The following is a 22,187-nucleotide window of genomic DNA, read 5'->3' on the forward strand; positions in this document are numbered from 1 at the left end:
TATGCGCTCAATGTTTCTTCAGTTGGCAGCCAGGCAGCACAAAGGATGGAGAAGGAAAAGGAGGAAACAACTTGACTGCACAAAAGAAAGGAGGTGAGGAGAGGGACATACTAGGAAAGGGGAAAATAGGGCAAAAAGGTCTTTAACCATTGAAACATACTCTGCTACAGACCCTGCAACAGAACTCAGGAGTCTTGAGTCCTATCATACCTCTCTTCCCACTAAACAGCAGTGAAACTCACTGCCAAAATGTTCATCTCATTATCCTCTATGCGGGCTAGTCACCTGGGGGAAATAAGTCTTGTTAACTGAAGTCTATGCTGCGGACATAAAGGTGCCAGTCTTGCTGATGACTCGTGGGGGTCAGCAGAACTCCAGGTGATGAAAATTTTGTTTTTGCAGTTTACTTGTTTTGGTTTAAGATTAGGAAGTTAAATAAATAAATTTAAAAAAAAAGTTATGTCAAAAGAACACTGTGGTTGCAAAGTCCAGCATGTAAAAGTTAGATAATGTCCAATTAAGGTTGCACAGGCAACTTTAATTCACTCCCCTTGTGCATATACATTATGATACAAGCTTTAATTACATGATCACATAATATATTTTCCACAGAATATCTGCCTCATTCAGTGCACAGACTAAAAGGTGCTCTGGGAATGAATCAAGGTTGTGTAACAAATGAGGCCGTGTCATCTGTATGAACCAGCCTCATTTGCTGCAGAAGTTGGAAGGTGTGTAGTGAATGAAACAAAGGACAGAAAGAGGAGAGAAGGGGTTTTGTGCTTATGGCAGTTGAATGTAACCCTAGAGAACGAGAGTCTATCCTGCCTCTCCCACTTAGTTCCTGTCTGAAACTGGGTAAGTCACTTAATCCAAAAACTTCTCACCAGTGCCGACTGGATCTTCCTCATTTTCTGGGTTTCCACTTTAGAACACCTGAGACCTGATCTGAAGAAGTGCTAAGAGCTCACAACTGCAACTGAAGTCAATGGATCTGTGCTTTGAACATATACAGTGCTATAAAAACACTAAGTACTCTGAATAAAAATCAAGCCTGTGGCATCTCAGGTTGGACTCCCAAAATGAGTGGGGCATTTGACAATTTTGGCTTCAATCTATCTCACATCCTCATCTGTAAAATGGGGGATAATACCATCTAACCTGACAGGGATATTGCAAAGATGAAATTCATTCATTAACGTTTATGAACTACTTAGATACCACAGTGACACATTTCAAAGAAAAGCCCATCAGGAAATGTATAATACTGTATTCAGGATTTAAATTTGTGTGCAGTAAAAAAGGCATGGGGTCAGACATTAAATGATGATGATAAAAAGAAGTATTGCATAGCTACCCATTCGGTCAGCAGCATTGTTCCTGTGCACTGATTGAGGCAGGGGTCCTGCAGAAAAAACAGTGTGATCATATAATTAGAGACAAAATAAGATTGTATAGGTAAGAAGTTGCCAACTCAAAACAAAGGAATTTTGCTGGGATCTCTTTTTAATGAGTATTTCATATAGTACCGTTGGCAATTCAGTAAGAAGTGTTATTCTTCAGATCAGTACTGAACTAATATTAGCAGGTCTGTGCTCGAGGACATGTTATCTTTCAGAAGCGTTATAAAACCAAGGTCCTGAACAATCATGGTCATTAAAGATCCCATGGCATCATCTGTACAACAAGAAGAGTTAACAGAAGTATCTTGGCCAAAATCCAACTAAAATAGAATGTTACATACCCTGCAGTAACCGTGGTTCTTCGAGAAGCTTTGTCCACAAAGATTTTGCTTTTAGTGGGCACACCCCATCCATGCAAGATAGGATTATTTTGGTCAGCAGTGTTAGTTGGGGCTATGCCTGTGCTCCAGTTGCCCTTGCACCTCCCACACTCCCAAGCACATAAAGGGCAGAGTGAACCCAATCACCCCTCAGTTTTTTCACCAACAGAGAATCCCATAGAAGTAGGAATTAGTAGAAGTGGGCAAGGAGGGTAGGTTGTGTAATCTCTGTGGACAACACATCTCGAAGAACCCAGTTAATTAGAGGAAATAATGGTTCTTTCTTCAAGTCATTGCCCTGACAGATTTTATTCTGACTAAAAAGCAGTGTAGTTGTCCCATTGCTTGGAGGTGCATATTAGGAGTGCTACTTAAATAAATGACTGCAGATAAGCCCTATTAAATCAGCATCTGATCTAGAAGCTTCTACTAAGGAACAGTGTCTTGTAAGTGTGTGGCTTGAACACCATGCAGCTGCCCTACAAATTTCAAATATTCAGACATTCCTCAAACAGGCAGCAGAGGTTGCCTGAGCTCTAATGGAATGAGCTCTCAACTTGCTAACTCTCAACATATCCTTAGGCAATTGCAAACATACCTAGGTAACCTCTGAGAGGATACAAGTTGTCCTTTATTTCTATCAGCAAAGGCCACAAATAGTTTTGGGTGTGAGCTGAATGCTTTAGTTCTAAGTAAAAAGACAGTGCCCATACTACATCAAGTGTGTGAAGTTTAACTTCCCCTTGGGCTGAATGAGGTTTGGGAAAGAAAACTGGGAGGTGAATGGATTGGTTTTCATGGAACTGAGAGACAACCTTGGGCAGAAACTTGGGTGAGGTCTAAGAGTGGAAATGTCCTTATGAAACACCATATAAGGAGGACCAGTCGTGAAGACCTGAGTTGCCCCTACCCTTTGAGCTGATGTAATGGCTATCAAAAATACAGTCTTCACTGACAAGTGGTATAGTCGCTACAAGCTCAAAATGGGGATCATCAACCCTGCTAATACTATACAGTACGTCCTCAGTACAATGCCCTTCATAACAACGAACCTTCAGCTATAAAGAACCTGGTCTCTGAATCCCACTTCGAGCTCCACACCTGCAGTGGAAGCTGACAGCTCCTCCAGCCCTTGCCACAGCCACAAGGCTGGAGAAGCTGTCAGCGGCCTCCTCTCCTCTCGTTTCCCCGCCGGGGCAGCAGGGCTCTTTCACTATAATGAACCACTGGCTACAACAAACAAATGGCTTGGATCCTGATGGGTTTGTTATAGCGAGGGTGTATTGTACTGAAGTCCCAGGAGCGTGGGGCGCCGAAACTGGAGGAAAAGCCATGTATAAGGCCCTTCAGAAATCTTGCCACTGAGGGTGGGAAAATAACCTGTGACCCTTAGATAGGAAGGTGATGTTCAGATATTACTTCTAGATGGAGCCTTATGGAGCTGATAGAAAGCCCAGATTGTTTCAGGGTTACAAAGAGTCCAGTATTGGTGATTTTAAGGGAGAAAGCTGGTGGTGACACCCAAACAGAAGACCTCTTCCATTTAGCTTTGCAATTAAATCTAGCTAAATATTTCCTGCTTTGTAGAAGAATGTTCTGAACCGCAGCTAAACAGCTTCTTTTGCTGCATGTCATCTAGCCAGCATCCAGTCTGACAGATATAAGGAAACTGTGTCCAGGTAGGGGATTTGAATGGTGATGTCCCAGACCATCTCAGGTAGAGCGTAGGTGAAGTCTAGTATGCTGTATAATGTAAGTACATGAGGCTGTGTGTTCTGGAAGTCTGAGACATGTTCTCACTCGTGTGAGTTTCACCTAAATTTTGTTTGGAATCTCACTTGACGGTAACCTCTTGCTGATCTGGAGCCGAACAGTGCTCCTATAAATTCTATGCTCCAAATCAGCGTGGCTTTTTGTCTGTTGTCTGCCACTTGGATATAGTTTTGTAGGTATGATCATTTCTCATGCTCTTGCTGAAGTCGAATGTCTTGCTCGCCTCGCACCAGAGGTTAACCAGAATCCAGCCGTGTTTCTCTGCCCAGCTAGCAGTGTGCCTGTTGAAGTAAAGCTAGACCGTGATTCCCTGTCTCCTCACATAAGTTGTCACTACCTTGGTGAATGCCCTTGAACATAAAAAGAACATCAGGCTATACTATCCGTTCTCAGCAACGGGCATCAAAACCTGCTGCCTTGTGGAAACCCCAGTCTATGGGGCAGCAGAAGACCATTTGCAATAGCATTTGTCCCCTCTTCAGTGGCTCCAAGGTACTCCGTGGCAAACTGTAATATTGGATAGAGGAATGCTGTATGAAGGATGGCTCTTGAAGTGACTGCTTCCTCCTTGGGGTCGAGATATAGATGCCTGAAGAGTGTAGTCACCCTTGAACTCTTCAAGTAGTAGAGGGCCTCATCCATTCCCGTGTTGAAAAGGTTGTTACCCTCAAAAGAGAGATCCTCATTTGTCGCTTGGACCTCCTTGGGAATCCCCAAAGACTGATACTATTACCTCCTCATGGCTACTGCAGCAGCCATTGTGAATGCTGTAGCGTTAAACATGTACAGCTCAAACTGTAGGGAAGTGTGGGCAGTCAGCTGTCCCTCTGCCGTGATAGACTTCATGTTCTCCTGGGGTTCCTTGAGAAACTTGTTTATAAACTAAGACAACTTATCCCAGTTTAAAAAAAACAAAACAAAACATACACGTCTGTCGCATCTTACGCACATTTAACATGCGCAATTTCAGCTTTATGCGGTCGGCAAAAACAAAAAAAAACAAAAAAAAAAGAGAGAAAAATAACAATTTTAATACTGTACCTGTAGTGCGGGTGATTCTGCCCACCATTCAACTCAATGTAATTTTGACTATACGCGGTTTTCACTTTATGTGCTAACCGCAGAACGGAACCCCTGCGTAAGATGAGACCCGTCTGTATTTCAAGATGAGGGCTGAGGGCCTGATAGTCACCCTCATTTGGAGGCTAGCTGACAAATATACCATGCAGTTGAAGAAGGCCCCATCTCTTATCCTTCTTTCTCAGTGTGGACCTAGGAAGTCCCTGCTGTTTTGCTCTCTCCTGAACTGCTGCCCCTACAAGAGAACCCAATGCTGGATGAAAATAAAAATACTTGAATCCCTGATCAGGAACGTGGTAGTCCCAGTCAGCTCGTCTGAATGTAGCCAGGTTGGATATTTTTTGCAGGCTCCAGTAGCCCTTTATTAGTGGGCATCGAAGCCTGACTAGCAGAGAGATGCAGAATATCCATGAGTTTGTGCTGCTCCTCTCATATCACTTCAAGGGCTACATCTAAAGTTTCTGCCATATATTTAATTAGGTCCTAGAATATCTTAGATTCATCAACTGAGGCCACCATGGGTGAACTCACTGCCTCATCCAAGGCATAGCAGGCATCAAGAGTGCCCATCATAAATAGGCATCAAAGCATCACACAAGCAACAGGTCTTAAATCCTAGTGACTTAGATTCTGCAATAATGCTAGTACCCCAGCACAAGGGGAGAGATGTAGGCTAACATATCTAATTATATAGAAATAAAACCAAGGGGTGCAAAAAAGAGAAAATTACACCAATCAGATATCATACACAAGGCTAAGAAAAAAATGACAGAGTGTGCAGAGTAAGCAGAAACTGCAGGTTCGAAGTCGTTGCCATGGGCAGGAAGAAGGAAGTGAGGGCCAGTTGGGTCTGTTTTTCCCTTTATGCAGAGAGAGAGAGAGAGAGTGAGAGTGTGTGTGTGTGTGTAGCACAGCAAGAGTCCAGTGTGTGTGGACAATCACTCGAATGAAATTATAATCTGCCTGCCAAAATTCCCCTTGTCGTTTTAACTCGGCATTCTTTCACTTCAAATAAGTATTCTCTCACTTCTTGTCCTAAACTGCTGTATAGTATTGCTGTATCCTGTCAGGGTCTTGTCCAGTATTAGAGATGGGAAAAATATTCCCTTATACTGTTTCAATATTTTAAGTGCGTAAAACACTTTGCTTCTTGAGATGAAACGTGCTACAGGAATGTAAATTATATTTTTATTTGACAGTGAAATTACTGAATCAAAACTGTCACACTAATGTGGAAGATGGAGACCTACCACGTTTTCATAACAGCATTGCTTTAAAAAAGAAAAAATTAAGTAAGGGAACACTGTCAAAGCTGGCAGACAAACATTGGACCTTCTAGCTACACAGATAAACACCAAGAATTATTTAGGGTGGGGCATAGAGGTAGAAGTAAGAATAATTGAAGGAAATAACAAAAGGGAACATGTAAACTGAATGCCAATTTAAAAGACTTGCTGGAAGTGAGATGTATTTATGAAAACCTCCCCATGGAAAGTGGTGGAAGCCTAATCACTTCAGATATTTAAAACTGAACAGTAAGGAACAATCCTGCTCCAGCAGAGAAATGGCCTAGAGAAACCAAGACATATCGTCCATCCTCTAACTTCTGCAGTTCTGTTATTTGATTCATGGACACACAAAGGTACCGCCGTCCACTCCACTATGTCCTTCTACTCCCCTTCTTCTGAAGTAGAGTTAAGCCATATCTACACTAGTGAGCTTACGCTGTAAGATCGCTCATGCAGCTGCTCTAGGCTGATGGGAGAGAGCTCCCTCGCTGACAAAGCACTGTGCACACTATCACTTATGCCTGCAAAACTTATGTCGCTCAGGGTTCCCCCACCACACACACAACTGAGCGACATGAGATTTGCCAACAAAAGTGGTAGTATATACATGGCCTTAGAGTCTTGTACATTTTAAAACTGAAAAGGACAACATCCCCATAAGGGAATTCCTGCACAGGGTTTGTTACTGTAGGGTCACAGATTCAGAAGCTGACTTTTTAATCAGCATGATGGATCTGGTTTAAGAAGTTAAATTTTAGGTCTGCTAGCCTGCATGCAGCATTGATTAAGAAAAGATAATGTAGTAGCTAGGAGAAGATGGATGAGATTTAATGGACCTTTTGCAACTCTAATTTGGAATTATTTTTAACGAGTGTAAAGCAAAATGCAATAAGACAACCTAGGAATGTAAAAACACTAACTGCTGAAAGCTGGGATGGCTCCAGACATGGTTCATTTCTTGAGCCTTCAATGTAGTCTGCAGTTTAAAACAGGGCTTGACCCTCACAGTTACTGGGCCAGTAGATACTGCAGGGATTGTAGAGGTGACAGATGCCCCTCTGGCACTTTGCCACTTCAGTCCCTGCTGACAGCAAGCTTAAAGGGATTCCCCTGTAAGCCAAAGTCACATAGTAAGAGATGGCATCAGCTCAAATAACACCACTGCTCCAGAAAGAAAAGTCCACATTCACAGCCAAAGAATTTTATTCGTATTGGTCTTAAAAGTTAAATTGCCTGAGTTTTTCTCTGTTGTACCAGTAATCCAACTGATATTAATGGAGAAGTATGATAGCAACCAAAAGAAGAATGTAGCTTAATGTATGTAAACTAATGGGCTCTAGAGAGATATAGAAAATAGTCATGTTTCTACAGCTCCATTCATCTCAAGGGATTGCAAAGCATTTCACAAGCTTAAACTGATATTAGCAACAATTAAAAAAAAACAAAAACAAAAAACACCACCACCACAAAACTAAGTTTACTAGAAGTTAAGGTTGACAACACATTCCATCCACCTAAAATCTTAAAAGAATGGAAATAAGAAGTTAAGACTTGTGCATTCCTTTCCACTTTCATATTGCCTACAAAACTCGATAATTCACTCCAACACTCCACAAGACTTTCACTTCCATCTCCAACAGATACCAAAAAGCAATATATATCCCAACTTCATCAAACTCGCACTCCAGCACAATGATCTATAGACAGTGGTCTCATATACTATCATATCAGTACATCTGACAGTCATACATTCCACGCATTTGGTATGTTATTCTGCATCAGTACCACGTGGTCATTGTTAGGCTTCCCCCTCTGCTTCTCCAGAGTATTTTCCTCTTACACACACCTCTTTAGTTAAAAGACTTTGCATCAGAATTCTATAGTGACCATAGTGTTACTTTTTAGGCCAAATGTTGACCAAGAAATTGTATGAGCCCTCAGACTCACTCCTCTTTAGAGCATCCTGTGGCAAAAGACAGTTACTCATCTTTGTGACTGTTGTTCTTCGAGATGTGTTGCTCATATCCATTCCAGTTAGGTGTGCGTGCCGCACGTGCACATTTGTCGGAAGATTTTTACCCTAGCAACTCCAGTGAGCCGGCAGGTCGCCCCCTAGAGTGGCGCCGCCATGGCGCCTGATATATACCCCTGCCGGCCCATCCGCTCCTCAGTTCCTTCTTGCCGGCTACTCCGACAGTGGGGAAGGAAGGCGGGTGTGGAAAGGATAGGAGCAACACATCTCGAAGAACAAGAGTTACAAATTTTCTTCTTCGAGTGCTTGCTCATATCCATTCCAGTTAGGTGATTCCCAAGCCTTACCTAGGCGGTGGGGTCGGAGTGAGAGGTCGCAGTGTGTAGCACGGCAGAGCCGAAGGCTACGTCATCTCTGGACTGCTGGACCAGGGCATAGTGGGAAGCGAAGGTATGGACGGAGGACCAGGTCGCTGCCTGACAGATTTCCTGGATGGGCATGTGGGCAAGGAAAGCCGACAATGAGGCTTGAGCCCTGGTAGAGTGCGCAGTCACGTGGCCCGGAGGGGCCCGGGCCAAGTCATAACAGGCCCGGATGCAGGACGTCACCCACGAGGAGATCCTCTGAGATGAGACGGGCAACCCTTTAACACGTTCAGCTACCGCCACAAGGAGTTGGGGAGTTTTGCGGAATGGCTTTTCGCTCTATATAAAAGGTGAGCGCCCTACAGACGTCCAGTGAGAGTAGCTGTTGCTCCCTGCGAGACGAATGGGGTTTCGGGAAGAAGACAGGTAGAAAGATCTCCTGGTTGACGTGAAAGGCCGAGACCACCCTGGGGAGAAAGGCAGGGTGCGGTCTCAGCTGTACTTTGTCCCTGTGGAAAACCGTATACGGGGGATCCACCGTGAGGGCCCGGAGCTCCGACACCCGTCTTGCGGAGGTGATGGCCACCAGGAAAGCGGTCTTCCAGGAGAGATAGAGAAGGGAGCAAGTTGCCAATGGTTCGAATGGAGGGGACATGAGTCTGGCCAGAACCAGGTTTAGGTCCCAGGTGGGGGCGGGCGGCGAATCTGGGGGTAAAGACGCTCCAGACCCTTAAGGAACCTAGTCACCATTGGGTGAGAAAAACACGAGCGGCCATCCCCTCCTGGGTGGAAGGTGGATGGCCGCCAAGTGAACCCTTAGAGATGACACCGCCAGGCCCTGTTGTTTAAGGGACCAGAGGTAGTCAAGGATATTAGAGATGGAGACTTTGGTGGGAAGGAAGTTCCGATCCGCACACCAGCACGTGAAACGCTTCCATTTGGCCTGAATACGTCGCTCTAGTGGAGGCTTCCTGCTTCCCAGGAGCACCTGTCGCACTGGGGTAGAGCACACATTTCCGACCGGGTCAGCCACCAGGAGCCACGCCGTGAGGTTGCAGCGACTGAAGGTCTGGGTGACGGAGCCTGCCGTGGTCCTGAGTGATCAGGTCCAGGTGAAGGGCAGGGGGGACAGGGGGCGGCCACGGACAGGTCCAGCAACATGGAGAACCAATGCTGTCGGGGCCACGCTGGAGCTATCATGATCAAGCGGGCCCTGTCCCTGCGCACCTTCAGAAGGACCTTGTGGATGAGCGGAAACGGTGGGAATGCGTAGAACAGGTGCGTCGTCCACGGAATAAGGAAGGCGTCTGCCACCGAGCCCGGTTCGAGACCTTGAAAGGAGCAGAACATCTGGCATTTCCTGTTCCCGCGGGACGCGAAGAGGTCCATCCGGGACATCCCCACCTCTGGAAGAGCGAAAGAGCGACGTCCGGGCGAAGGGACCACTCGTGGGAAAGGAAGGATCTGCTCAGATGATCCGCCAGGTGTTCTGAACCCCCGGGAGAAAGGACGCGATGAGGTGAATGGAGTGGGCTAGGCAGAAGTCCCAGAGCCTCAAGGCCTCCTGACACAGGGGAGAGACCTCGTGCCGCCCTGCTTTTATATAATACATGGTCGTTGTGTTGTCGGTGAATACCGAAACACAGCGGCCTTGAAGTTGTTGACGGAACGTTGACAAGCAAGGCGGACCGCCCTCAATTCCCGTATGTTGATGTGGAGGGCTAGCTCACTGAGGTGACCACTGGCCCTGGGTCCGCAGTGTACGAGGTGGCCCCCCATCCCAGGTCTGAGGCATCTGTCCGTTGTCAGGGACACCGAGGGCTGGGGTGCGGATGGAACGGGAGCCCCGCACACACACGGACTGATCCAGCCACCACTGCAGGGAGCTAAGACGTCCTGGGGAATGGTGACAACCGTGTCCAGAGAATGCTCTGGCCGGACGGTACTGAGCAATGAGCCAGGACTGGAGGGGCCTCAGGTGGAGCCGAGCATATCCCGTGACAAACGTGCAGGCCGCCATGTGGCCCAAGAGAGTCAGGCAAGTGCGTATTGAGGTCAAGGGCGCTGCCTGCAGCCGTCGTATGATGGCCGTCAAGGTTTGGAATCTCGATAGAGAAGAACGGCTCTGGCCAGGGTGGAGTCCAGAATGGCGCCGATAAACTCTATCCTCTGAGTGGGGATTAGTGTTGACTTTTCGACATTGAGCATTAGGCCTAGGCTCACGAAAAAGCCGCTTGACCATGTGGACGTGACTGAGGACTTGTGTCTCTGAGGATCCCCGGATCAGCCAGTCGTCGAGGTATGGAAATACATGTATGCGACTGCGGCGAAGGTGGGCGACGACTACAGCCATACACTTGGTGAACACCGCGGGGCCGTAGAGAGGCCGAACGGAAAAGGACCGCGAATTGATAGTGACGGTTGTTTACAACGAACCGAAGGAACTCCTGTGGGTGGGAAGATGGCTATATGGAAGTAGGCGTCTTGCATGTCGAGGGGCGTACCAGTCTCCAGGATCCAGGGATGGGATAATGGTCCCCAAGGATACCATACGGAACTTCAAACTTTACCAGGTATCTGTTGAGCGCCCGCAGGTCGAGGATAGGCCTGAGGCCTCCCTTGGCTTTGGGGATCAGAAAATAGCGGGAATAAAACCCCTTGCCCCGCTCGCTCTCTGGAACCTCCTCTATGGCTCCTTTGACGAGAGGAGCGTTTGCACCTCCTGGAGGAGGAGTTGCTCGTGAGAGAGGTCCCTGAAGGGACGGGAGGGGACGGGAGGCGGGTATGAAACAAATTGCAGTGTATCCAAGTTCCAACGTGCGTAAGACCCAGCGGTCCGATGTTAGCCGGGACCACGCAGGGAGGAAAAACGAAAGACGGTTGGAAAAGGGAGGGGACGGATCTGTGAGAGAAACTGGTACAGCGCCCTTGGGCGCACCTTCAAAAAAAGGTTTCGGGCCTGGAGGAAGGCTTGGAGGAGCTTTGGTTTTGTCCTCCTTGGTTGCCGACTGTCTACGCCGGCCATTTCTATTTCGCCGTCTGGCGAAGTCTTGCCTCTGCCTGGGTTGGGGTAGGGCCGGTGTTGCTGAGGCCGGAAGGGTCTGCTTTGGGTGACGGGCGTATGCATCCCCAGTGAACGCATAATGACCCTATTGTCTTTTAGGCTTTGCAGCCTAGGGTCAGTTTTGTTCAAGAACAGGCCCTGGCCCTCAAACGGGAGATCCTGGATGGTATACTGGAGCTCCGGGGAAAGCCAGAGACCTGGAGCCAGAAATGTGGCGCATGGTAACGCCAGAGGCTAGAGTCCTGGCGGCCTGAATCTGCGGCGTCCAAAGAGGCCTGCAAGGAAGTTCTCGCGACCTTCTTGCCCTCCTCAAGGATCGCAGAGGAACTCCTGACGTGCATCCTGCAGAAGCAGCTCCTTGAATTTGTCTGCCGCCGCCCAGGTGTTAACATGTAGCGGCTAAGGAGAGCCTGCTGATTGGACACCCGAAGCTGGAGGGCGCCCGCAGAATAGACCTTTCGGTCCGAGCAGGTCCATGCGCCTCGCTTCCTTTCGACTTTGGGGTCGGGGCCTGCTGACCATGGCATTCCCTCGTTTACAGATTGGACGACGAGGGAACACGGGGGCGGATGGACATATAGGTATTCGTAGCCCTTCGAGGGCACCATGTACTTGCGTTCCACACCGCGTGCAGCGGGGAACAGATTGCCGGAGACTGCCAGATGGTCGTGGCATTGGCCTGAATGGTCCGGATGAAAGGAAGGGCGACTCGAGTGGGTGTGTCGGCAGAGAGTATGCTCACTTACCGGATCCTCAATTTCTGAGACCTCCTCAGCCTGTAAGTTCATGTCCAGCGCCACGCGCCTGAGGAGGTCCTGATGCGCCCTGAGATCAAGTGAGGGGGGCTGGTGGATGTTGTTCCAGCCACTGCTTCATCCAGGGAGGATGATGAGGAGAGACCCGGCAGGAGTGGATCTGCAGGAGGCTTTGCCTGGAGCACTGTGTCCGACTGTGGAGGGAGTTCAGGATCCTGAGGCTGAGACAACCTCTCCTCTGTAGGGGAAGGGGGAGGACGGGAAGATGTGGCCTCCGGAGCCCTGTGTTCGGAGGCAGTTGAACGCGGGGGAATCTGTTGAGGGCCCTGGGCTTGGTGGTACGCCCAGGGAGTCCAGAATCCCCACTGCTGCAGTCCATGTTCCTGAAGTAGGGGTTCATGGAATAGAGCAGCAGACTTGTCGGTGTCCAGGGCGTACGCGCTGTCTGCTTGCGAGGAGACTGACGGCTGGCGGGACGGCCAGGGAGGAGCCGAATGGGACTGATATGGGTCCCTCGCTCCAGATGGCGGAGACCTCCTCAGTGCTGGAGATCGGTGCCGAGAGTCATAACGGCGCCACGATCAAGACCGGGACCTGTCACCAGCTCGGTGCCGGGAGGTCGACCTGGATCAAGAACGCCGACGGTGGGAACGGCTTCTCGAATCTCGGTGCCGGTAGCGATGGCTCAAGCCGGAGCGGTGCCGGGAGTATAAGGACCGGCGTGAGGAGGACCTGCGCCACGAGTACGACCGGTACCGCTGCGGTGAGCGGTGCCGGGACTGTGAGCGGCGCCTTGATCAAGATCTCCCATGGGACCGGGAACAGTGTCGGGACCGCGATGGGGATCGGTGCCGGCTCGGCGAATCCAGAGACGGCGCTTGCATGGCCACTGGCTTGCCCTTAGATTGTAGAACTCGCACCGGAGGCACCGGGGGTTGAGGCAGCGCAGACTCGGTTAGTGCTATGAGGTCCCTAGCCGAGGAGAACGTCTCAGGCGTTGATGGGACCATTAGCTCAATCCCGGATCTTATTGGGGAGCTGTGAGGGCCCGGACTCGACGGACCTCCCCAGCCCGGAGTTGACGGAATCCCCGGTATCGGTGCCGCGGCAGGTATCGGTGCCGGGCGCTCTGTTCGAGTCTGCTTGGCCGGAGTGGAGGACGCCGAAGGTCTTTTGTCGGGGCCCGGTGCTGGGAAAGGTCAATGCCGAGGCGTTTTTACGGGGCCGGCGCGGTCTGGTGCTGGAGCGGAGTCGGCACTCGGTGCCGAGGAAAGACGGTTACTCACCTTTGTAACTGTTGTTCTTCAAGATGTGTTGCTCATATCCATTCCAGTTAGGTGTGTGCGCGCTGCGTGCACATTCGTCGGAGAAACTTTTACCCTAGCAACACTTGGTGGGCCGGCAGGTCGCCCCCTGGAGTGGTGCCACTATGGTGCCTGATATATACCCCTGCCGACCCAACCGCTCCTCAGTTCCTTCTTGCCGGCTACTCCGATAGTGGGGAAGGAGGGCGGATGTGGAATGGATATGAGCAATACATCTCGAAGAACAACAGTTACAAAGATGAGTAACCGTCTTTTCTTCTTCGAGTGCTTGCTCATATCCATTCCAGTTAGGTGATTCCCAAGCCTTACCTAGGCGAGCCGGAATGGTGCCGGATTATCGGGTCGGTGAACGGGACACTGATCTTGTGCAGCGAGTGCCGACGGTGCGAGGAAAGCCAGCCGTCGGGAACTGCAAAGTGGCCGTCAAGGCAGGAGGCCGACGGAACTTGGACCGTCTGCGGACCGTGATCATGAATGGTCCCACCTGCTCGCTGATAGAGGATGGTCGTATCAAGGGGCTTGCCAAGCGACTGTATACCACGCACCGGCCCGGTGCCGGGGTCAGCATGCATCCACTTCTGTCCGGCAACGAGAATCCCTCGTCGTTGGAAATGTCTCTGGCGTGGAGGAACAGTAAGCTTGACCACGTGTGTTCCGCGGAGCTGTCAAGCCACCCGATTCGACGGCCCTTGTGGACTGGATGACCGGGCTGACGTCGCCGGTGTCTCAGCAGGTTGTCGGTGCTGGCAATCCGGCTTAGACAGCTCTCTGTCCGCGGGTGCAGTTCACGCGGAGCAGTAGTGAGCAGGAACTCGACCACGTGCGTGCGCCGGGGAGCAGTCAGGCACTGGATTTACGGCCTTGTGGGACTGGTGATCGACTGGTGCCGACATTTCAGTGGCCCGGCAGGTGTCGGTGCCGGGGATGCGTCTAGACGGAGCTCTGGCTTGCGGTGCCGTTAGCACGGGAGCAGCAGGAGCAGGAAGCCTCAACCACGGCGCGGCCGGGAGCGCGTCTCAGGCACATGGTCAACGCCTTGTGGACCGGGATGACGGTGCTGACGTGTCGGTGCGCGGCAGAGGTGTCGTGCTGGGCATCCGACTTTAGGGAGTTGTCTGCTGCCGGTGCAGGGTTGCACGGAGCAGCAGGAGCAGGGAGGCTCAACCACGGCCATGCCCGGGGGCAGGCAGGCACTGGCATTCGACGGCCCCGTGGGACGCGATCACGGTGCTGCGTCCTGCAGTTGCCTTCTGCCAGGTGTTGGTGCCTGGCGATCGACGGTAACGAGCTTACTACTGGCTGCGTGTGCAGTTGGCACAACAGCAGCAGGGCAGGGAGTCAACCACAGCGCGTGCCGGGAGCTGTCGGGCACGTGCACGAGGAGTCGTGGCTTTCTCACCCCATGCCGAGTTGACGTTTGTTGCCGCGTAATGGCCTGGTGCCGGCGGGGTCCGGTGCCGAGAGGCGCTTCTGTCCGCCAAGTAGCAGCCGCGTCGGTTGCAGAAGGTGGAGGGAAAAGAAAGTGCGCCCAATTTTGTTCTCGGCTTTAAATGTCCTTTGCAAATGGGCACTTAGTGTGAAATACGATCCCCAAAGCACCGTAAACGGAGTCGTTGGATCTCTTGTCACAGACAGGTGGAGCCGGCCAAGCATGTGGACTAAGAACCGGTAACCGGGCAGGCTCGGCATGGTTGCGGGGAGGGGCTACTCCCTGAACCCGCTAACTTTGGCTTAAACTAACTATGCTAGCAATTAGAAAAACAACGCATAAGTATAGATACATATATATATAAAGGTATTATAACTGATATATCTACAATACACAGAACTCGAGTTAGCTAGGAGCGGGTCAGCTAAGTGTGCTCCACTGTTTCCAACGGACCGACAAGGGCGTAAGAAGGAACTGAGGAGCCGGTTGGGTAGCCAGGGTATACATCAGACACCATAAGTGGCGCCACTCCAGGGGGCGACCTGTGGCCCACCGAGTGTTGCTTCTAGGGTAAAAGTTTTCTCCGCAGAATGTGCACGCGTGTTGCGCGCACACCTAACTGGAATGATATGAGCAAAGCACTCGAAGACAAACGGAGGGTTAAGCGCGCTTCCATGAGAGAGCATTTAAGCGCTGCTCTCTCCCTTCTTTGGTCCTTGGCTTAGGCCTTGCAAGATGTAGCACTTCTCGCGAAATGTCCGATTCCCCGAGGTACTTTAGTGTAGGAGTCGTGAGATCGTTGTGGGCATCGGCTTTTTGCAAGCGCGAGATGGTTGTTGAACCCCCGCGTGAACGGGCTAGTGCCCGAAGCGGGTGCGGGTGAGGGGCTAGAGCCAAGCCACTAACTATATACAACAATGTAAAATAACAACTATAAACTAATATTCTATTTAACTCTAACTATAAACTAAATTAATAGATAGACTAACGACAAGAGAAGCTAAGGGACGTGGGCGACAGCTTTGCTGCGCCCACAGTTCCAACGACCGACACAGCAGCTAGAAGAACTGATAGGAGCGGCGCGCAGGGGGTTATATCAGCGCATGGCGGCGGCCACTCTAGGGAGGCGACTGCCGCGCCCCGCCAGGTTGCTAGTGGTAAAAATCTTCGACGAACGTGCACGCACAGCGCACACGTACTGGATGCGATTGAGCAATCACTTGAAGAAGAACCGTAAGTCCCAACAGACAGTATTCCACCACGATCTGAGAGTGGCAAAGTATTAGATGCAGCTCTACGCTTCTGTGCCATGCCATCCAGAATGAACAGCGTTTTTGGCAACACGTGCAATTGTGCACACATACATTCTCATTCCACTTCTATGTACGTAGCTATGACTGAAAGTCTTTACAACCACACACACACAACACCAGAATAGCTGTGAAGAATGATGCAGGGTGCAGAGACCCTCATTTGGCTTAGCTCCTATGTGACTGAAGTTTTTAATCTCTTCCTTAAAGATTAAAAGAAACAGAAGGCAGCGACATTTGCACAGTGCCAATTGCTAATGCATTTCTGTGAGCCAGACCAAAAAAAAAGTCTTCGTTAATTGAGACCACACTTCTTCCTTTTAATATAACTGTTGGAGACACAGATATGTAGAAATGTAATACCAGCTGTTCATGGCCAGGGCATGAACAGTACTACAAGCATCTAATTCATTAGGAAGACAATTTTATATATTTCTGTGATTTACAGAACACATACTGAAATTTTCTAACTAGCCTCCAGCACTATGTTAGTAATCTTGCTAAGCCTCCAATGTTCTAGATGCCCAAAGGGTTTGCTTGACACATTCAGATTCTAAGCAGCAAGGACTGAGAAAGGAAGAAAGAACAGTCTGGTTTCGTTTTCAGATGAGACGGTGGAGCTTTGAATTAAGAGTATCATGGCAGCAGTTTTCCAAGACTCTTAAACAGCCACCAAAAAAAAAAAAAAAAAAAAAAAATGGACAAAATAAGAGGGTGTGTCAGAATTTGGCAGGACTATCGTAGAATTATAATAATTTCCGATGTGACAAAAACCTATTCTAATTCAATTTCTGTGGATCACTTGGATAGTGACCACTCCCTAAGTTAAAAGTCAAATTTTGGATACTCATCTCACAAACTCAGATTTACTGATTAATGCGTATTTCTAACAGACTTTTAAAATATTGAATATTATCAATCAGTAATCCATAAGCTTTAGTTTATTAGTGTTAATCTAATTAGCATGCCAATACCACAAGGATTTGTATTAATTTTTTGTGATTGATTTAAGGCATCTCCCTAATCAACCTTTATCATTAAAACTATTAAATATTTATCACAGATATGCTATGTAGTGGTTCTTAAATATATATGGTACTATTTCAATAAACAAATTACTACTTCAAATAAGGTATAGCACCTGTCCTATTACCTACACATATGATCAATTTTTCTATTAAAAAAATTGGTATCTGATTATTAAGTAGATTTATTGGACACTGAATAATCATCATCTTACATTTATACAGCCCCTTTAATCCCAAAGGATCCTAACACTCTTTATTAATGTTGAATTAATAATTGAAATACAAAGTAAACAGAGAAATCGCTTTAGCCACCTCTGAAATTAAACACAGCAGCTGCTTAACAGCACACTGAATGACAATTTTATGATAGGAAGTGAAGAATACCATTATCCAATTCAAACAGCAGGAAAAGTTCAAGGAAATAATATTATTTAAATTTAAAGTTGGCCAATGCACCCAGGGCCGGTGCAACCTTTTAGGCAACCTAGGTGGTCGCCTAGGGTGCTGGGATTTGGGGGGGGCGCCATTTTCTTTGGCAGCGACCATGATGGCCGAATCTTCGGCCGCCCCGGTCGCCGTCGGCATTTAGGTGGAGGGAGCTGGGGCAGGGGAGTGTGGGGAGGGCCACCTGAAGCAAGTAAGGAGGGGGTGGCATGCAGAGGAACTCCCTGCCCCAGCTCACCCCTGCCCTGCCTCCTCCCCGAGCACATTGTGGCTGCTTCACTACTTCCACTTCCCAGGCTTGCGGCGCCTAAGCTGATTAGCGCCGCAAGTCTAGGAGGCGGGAGAAGTGAAGCAGCCACAGTGTGCTCGGGGAGGAGGTGGGAGAAGTGAAGCAGCGATGGCATGCTCGGGGTGCTCGTGTGCAGAGCAGGGGTGAGCTGGGGTGGGGGGGTGCCTCAAGGCGGAGGGTGGGGAGCTGCCGCGGGGGGCACCTCAGGGTGGGGGCACAAGGTGGAAGTTTCACCTAGGGCACAAAACATCCTTGCACCGGCCCTGAATGCTCCAGTTTAATAGCTCTACTCTTCCAAAATGCAACACTGGTTCTTTAGTGACCACAAGTGGTCAAGACCTTTGTTTTATACCACATCTGAAAAAGACTATACAACTGGCAACAGCAGTTTCCCCTAACATGCTGGGGCACTGGATTCAGCATTGAATTAGAGAAAAGAGAAGCATCTACTCCACTTTCAGCAGAAGAGGTTACTCACCTTGCGCAGTAACTGAGGTTCTCCGAGATGTGTCCCCCTGTGGGTGCTCCACTTCAGGTGCCGGCACCACTGATCAGAGATTTTCGGTAGCACTGTCCAGCTGTGACTCACGTGCGCAGTACTTGTCCCGCAATACCATTGGCGCTTCATCTAGCGCTCGCACGGCCCGACCCCCTCAGTTCCTTCTCTACCACAGAGTCCTTTCTGCGAACTCTAAAGTAGAGGGGAGGAAGGCGGATAGTGGAGTACCCACAGGGACATACATCTCAAAGAACCTCAGTTACTGCACAAGGTGAGTAACCTTCCCTTCTTCTTCAAGTGCTGTCCCTGTGGGTGCTCTGCTTCAGGTGACTGTAGAGCAGTACCCCATTATGGAAGGAATAGGCTGTACAGTTGAGGCTAGTACCATAAAGCCAAGTATTGTATTGGCCTCTGAACTCTGAGTTATTACGTAGTGGTTTGTGAATGTGTGTACAGAAGGCTCAAGGGGTAGTCTGGCATATGTCTCTGACTAGAACATTATGTAAGAATGAAGTCCAGGCAGAAATTGATCTAGTTGAATGGGCTCTAATCCCTGTCAGGGGTTCTATATTTTGTTGCTGGTAATATAAATGGATGCAATTCAAAATCCATTTTGATAGTCTGTTTCAAAATGGCTGTGCCCTTTAATCATTCTTAGTGACTTATGGAAAGGTTTCATTCTATCTAGGTAAAATGCTAGTACTCTTCAAACATCTAGAGTGTGGAGACCTATCTGGCTTAGAGTAAAACACAGGTAGATGGATAGGCTGATTGAGATGGAATGATGAAGGTGCCTTTGGTATGAATTTAGAGCGTGGTCCCATAGTCACTGTGTCTTTAAATAATATGGTATAAGGAGGATGGGCCATGAGGTCCCCAATTTCACCCACTCTATGTGCTGAGGTGATCGCGACCAGGAACGCCACTTTCATTGATAAATGTAGTAAAGAACACGCAGCAAGTGGTTTGAAAGGGGCTCTGGTAAGGCCTTGGAAGACTAGATTTAGGTCCCATGCTGATGTAGGGTTGCGGACTTCAGAGTACATGTTCTAAATGCCTGCAAGAAAGCGTTTCATAATGGGGTGCATAAAGGCTGGAAAAACAACTATCTTGTGGCAGAAAACAGCTCTGGCTGCAAGGTATGTCCTAAGTGAACTAACAGATAACCCCAAGTGTTTCAAATGCAATATGCGCTCCAGAATGAAATGTATCAGTGCTGTAAGTGCTGATATGTGGCTGTCGTGACACCATGAGGAGAATTTTTTCCATTTATGTAGGTAAGTGGCAGGCATGGTAAGTTTCCTGCTGTTTAGCAGCAACTTTTTAACCTCTTCCGAACAGGTTAGTTTGTCATGATGGAACCAAAGAGGAGGCATGCTTTCAGATGGAATTTTCCTAGATTCGGGTGAAGAACCTGACCCTCATCCTGAGAAAGAAGATCCCAACAGAGAAGAAGGGTGTACAGGGTGCAAACTGCGGTTGAAGTATGGAAACCATGTCTGTCTGGGCTATGTCAGAGCTATCAGTACGATCTTGGCTCTGTTGGTCCATATTTTGTGTATCATTCTGGATAACAACGGTACCAGTGGGAATGCATACAGGAGGGGCGCGTTCCATCGGATGACAAAGGCATCTCTTAGGATTGTGGTCCTAGTCCTGCTCATGAGCAAAACCATGGACATTTGCAGTTTCGTGATGTTGTGAACAGACTGATGTGCGATGACCCCCACATGCAGAATGTGTGTTGTGCGATGTCATTGTTCAGTTCCCATTCGTGTTCTTGGGAAAACTGTCTGTTCAATGTGTCTGTCGTGTTCTGTTGGCCCGGGAAGTTATGACGCAGTAATGATAATATTGTGGATAATGCACCAGTTCCATAATTTTATGGCTTCTGTGCACAAGGAATGAGATCAAGTTCCTCCCTGCTTGTTTTGTAGAACATACAGGCTACGTTGTCTGTCATTATTCCTAGTGATTTGTTTCTTATCACTGGTAGGAAATGTTGGCACACATTTCAAACTGCTTGTAGTTCAAGTAGATTGATGTGTAATAACTCCACGGGAGACCATTTCCCCTGGACTGTGTGTTGATTCAAGTGTACACCCCATCTGATCTGTGGTGCATCTGAATGGATGCTGGGTCTTGGTGAAACAGGACACCTGCGCACACACTGCATGGGTTTATGCACCACTGTAGTGATTGTATGACTTTTGGCGGTAGTGACAGGAATCTGTTTAGATTGTGCTCAGTCATCCCTAGAGATCGTGCATGTGTAGTCTTTTGTGCTTGATCACAAAGACAGAGCCGCTATGCGTCCTAACAGTTCTAGGCAGATGCGTGCAGAAACCCTTGGACTGTTTGTGATTATGGATATGAGAGTGCTCATTGTGAAGAGCTTGGCTTCTATCGAGTCTAGGTAAGCTCTGATGAATTCTAGTTGCTGAACCAGAACTAAAGTAGATTTCTTATCATTTATTTGTAACTACATGGCATGGAAAAGTGTCATACTCTTCTATGTGAAGTGTATTGCTTCTGTTTGAATGTGACCCTTCAATAGACAATCGTCCAAGTATGGGAATATCGTAATTCCCTGTTTACATAGGTGTGCTGTTACTATGGCGAGGGTATTGGTAAAGATTCTTGGAGCTGTTGAGAGGCTGAATGGTTAACACCCAGTATTGAAAGCTGTCTCTCCCAACTGTAAACCGTCGGAATTGCGTGTGTGTGTGAAGGGGTTAAAGTGAAATGAAAATACGCATATTGTAGGTCGAGGGCTGAAAACCAGTCTCTTTCTCCCAGTGCCAGAATTATTGACTTCAGCATAACCATTCTGAATTTGTGGGTATGTATAAATTTGTTGAGTCTTCTGAGATCTAAAATGGGTCTCCATCCTCCACTTTTCTTTTGAGCCAAAAAGCAGTGGAAGTAGAACCCCTTCCCTCTGTGTTGTACTGGAACATGTTCCATGGCACCTAGTTGTACAAGATGGTTTACTTCTTCTCATAGATGATGCTCATGAGAAGAGTCTCTGAAGAGGGATGGGTAGGTGGGATGGAGATGAAGGGGATGGTATAACCAGATCATACTATCTCCAATACCCAGTAATATGTGGTGATGGATGCTCATGCTTGGTAAAATGGCCTTAGTCGGTGGACAAATATCTGGACAGGTTGTGTAATATGTGCTGGTTGTCAGGGGAGGTTGATCAGATCCAAATTGCATCTTGGCTGGTGGTGCCTGTGACGAAGGTTCACCGCATCCACCACCAAGGAGTTTGGTTGAGGGGGCGAGAATAGGAAATCCATGCCTTTATTGGGCACATAATATTTCCTATCTGCCCTTTTGCCCGTGGGGGGTATGGTAGCTGGACTTTGCCATACTGATTCTTCCAGTTCCAGCAGGGCACTATTAATTGGTAGTGCTAGCTTTGTTGAGGACGCTGGGTGTAGTATTTTTAAGAGCTGATGTTGATTTTCAGTCACCTCTTCCAGAGGGACGTTCTGACTTTGTGCAGCAGCCTTGAGTATTGGAATCCTCCAAATCCTCCTGGACCTCTGAGGGCTCAGTGGCTGTCACTATAGAAAGGCAAATCTGTTGCCTCTGAGGGGTGTGAGGTCTTTGGGTCTGAGATCTGAAGACCTCCCATGGGTCCCATTGTGCCCAGTGCATTGAGAATGGCATAGGAGGACACATCCATGGGCTAGCCAGCCATAGAATCATAGAATATCAGGGTTGGAAGGGACCTCAGGAGGTCATCTAGTCCAACCCCCTGCTCAAAGCAG

The 22,187-nt window shown here is 48.5% G+C and overlaps 1 protein-coding gene across 12 annotated transcripts in view; it reads right to left on the reverse strand.

Moving 5' to 3' along the window:
* The window catches only part of POGZ (pogo transposable element derived with ZNF domain), a 73,018-nt gene that overhangs the window by 29,715 nt on the left and 21,116 nt on the right, over positions 1-22,187 (reverse strand). For 7 of the 12 annotated variants that reach the window (XM_032768003.2, XM_032767998.2, XM_032767999.2 and 4 more), the window contains exon 4: positions 1,358-1,405. The exons of the other annotated variants lie outside the window; for them this stretch is intronic. In XM_032768003.2, coding sequence (XP_032623894.1) covers positions 1,358-1,405 — 48 coding nt within the window. The remainder of the gene's footprint in view (positions 1-1,357; positions 1,406-22,187) is intronic. 12 annotated transcript variants of the gene reach the window in all.

Source organism: Chelonoidis abingdonii, chromosome 11 (assembly GCF_003597395.2).
Source record: "Chelonoidis abingdonii isolate Lonesome George chromosome 11, CheloAbing_2.0, whole genome shotgun sequence".
In the NCBI taxonomy this organism is placed as follows: Eukaryota; Metazoa; Chordata; order Testudines; family Testudinidae; genus Chelonoidis; species Chelonoidis abingdonii.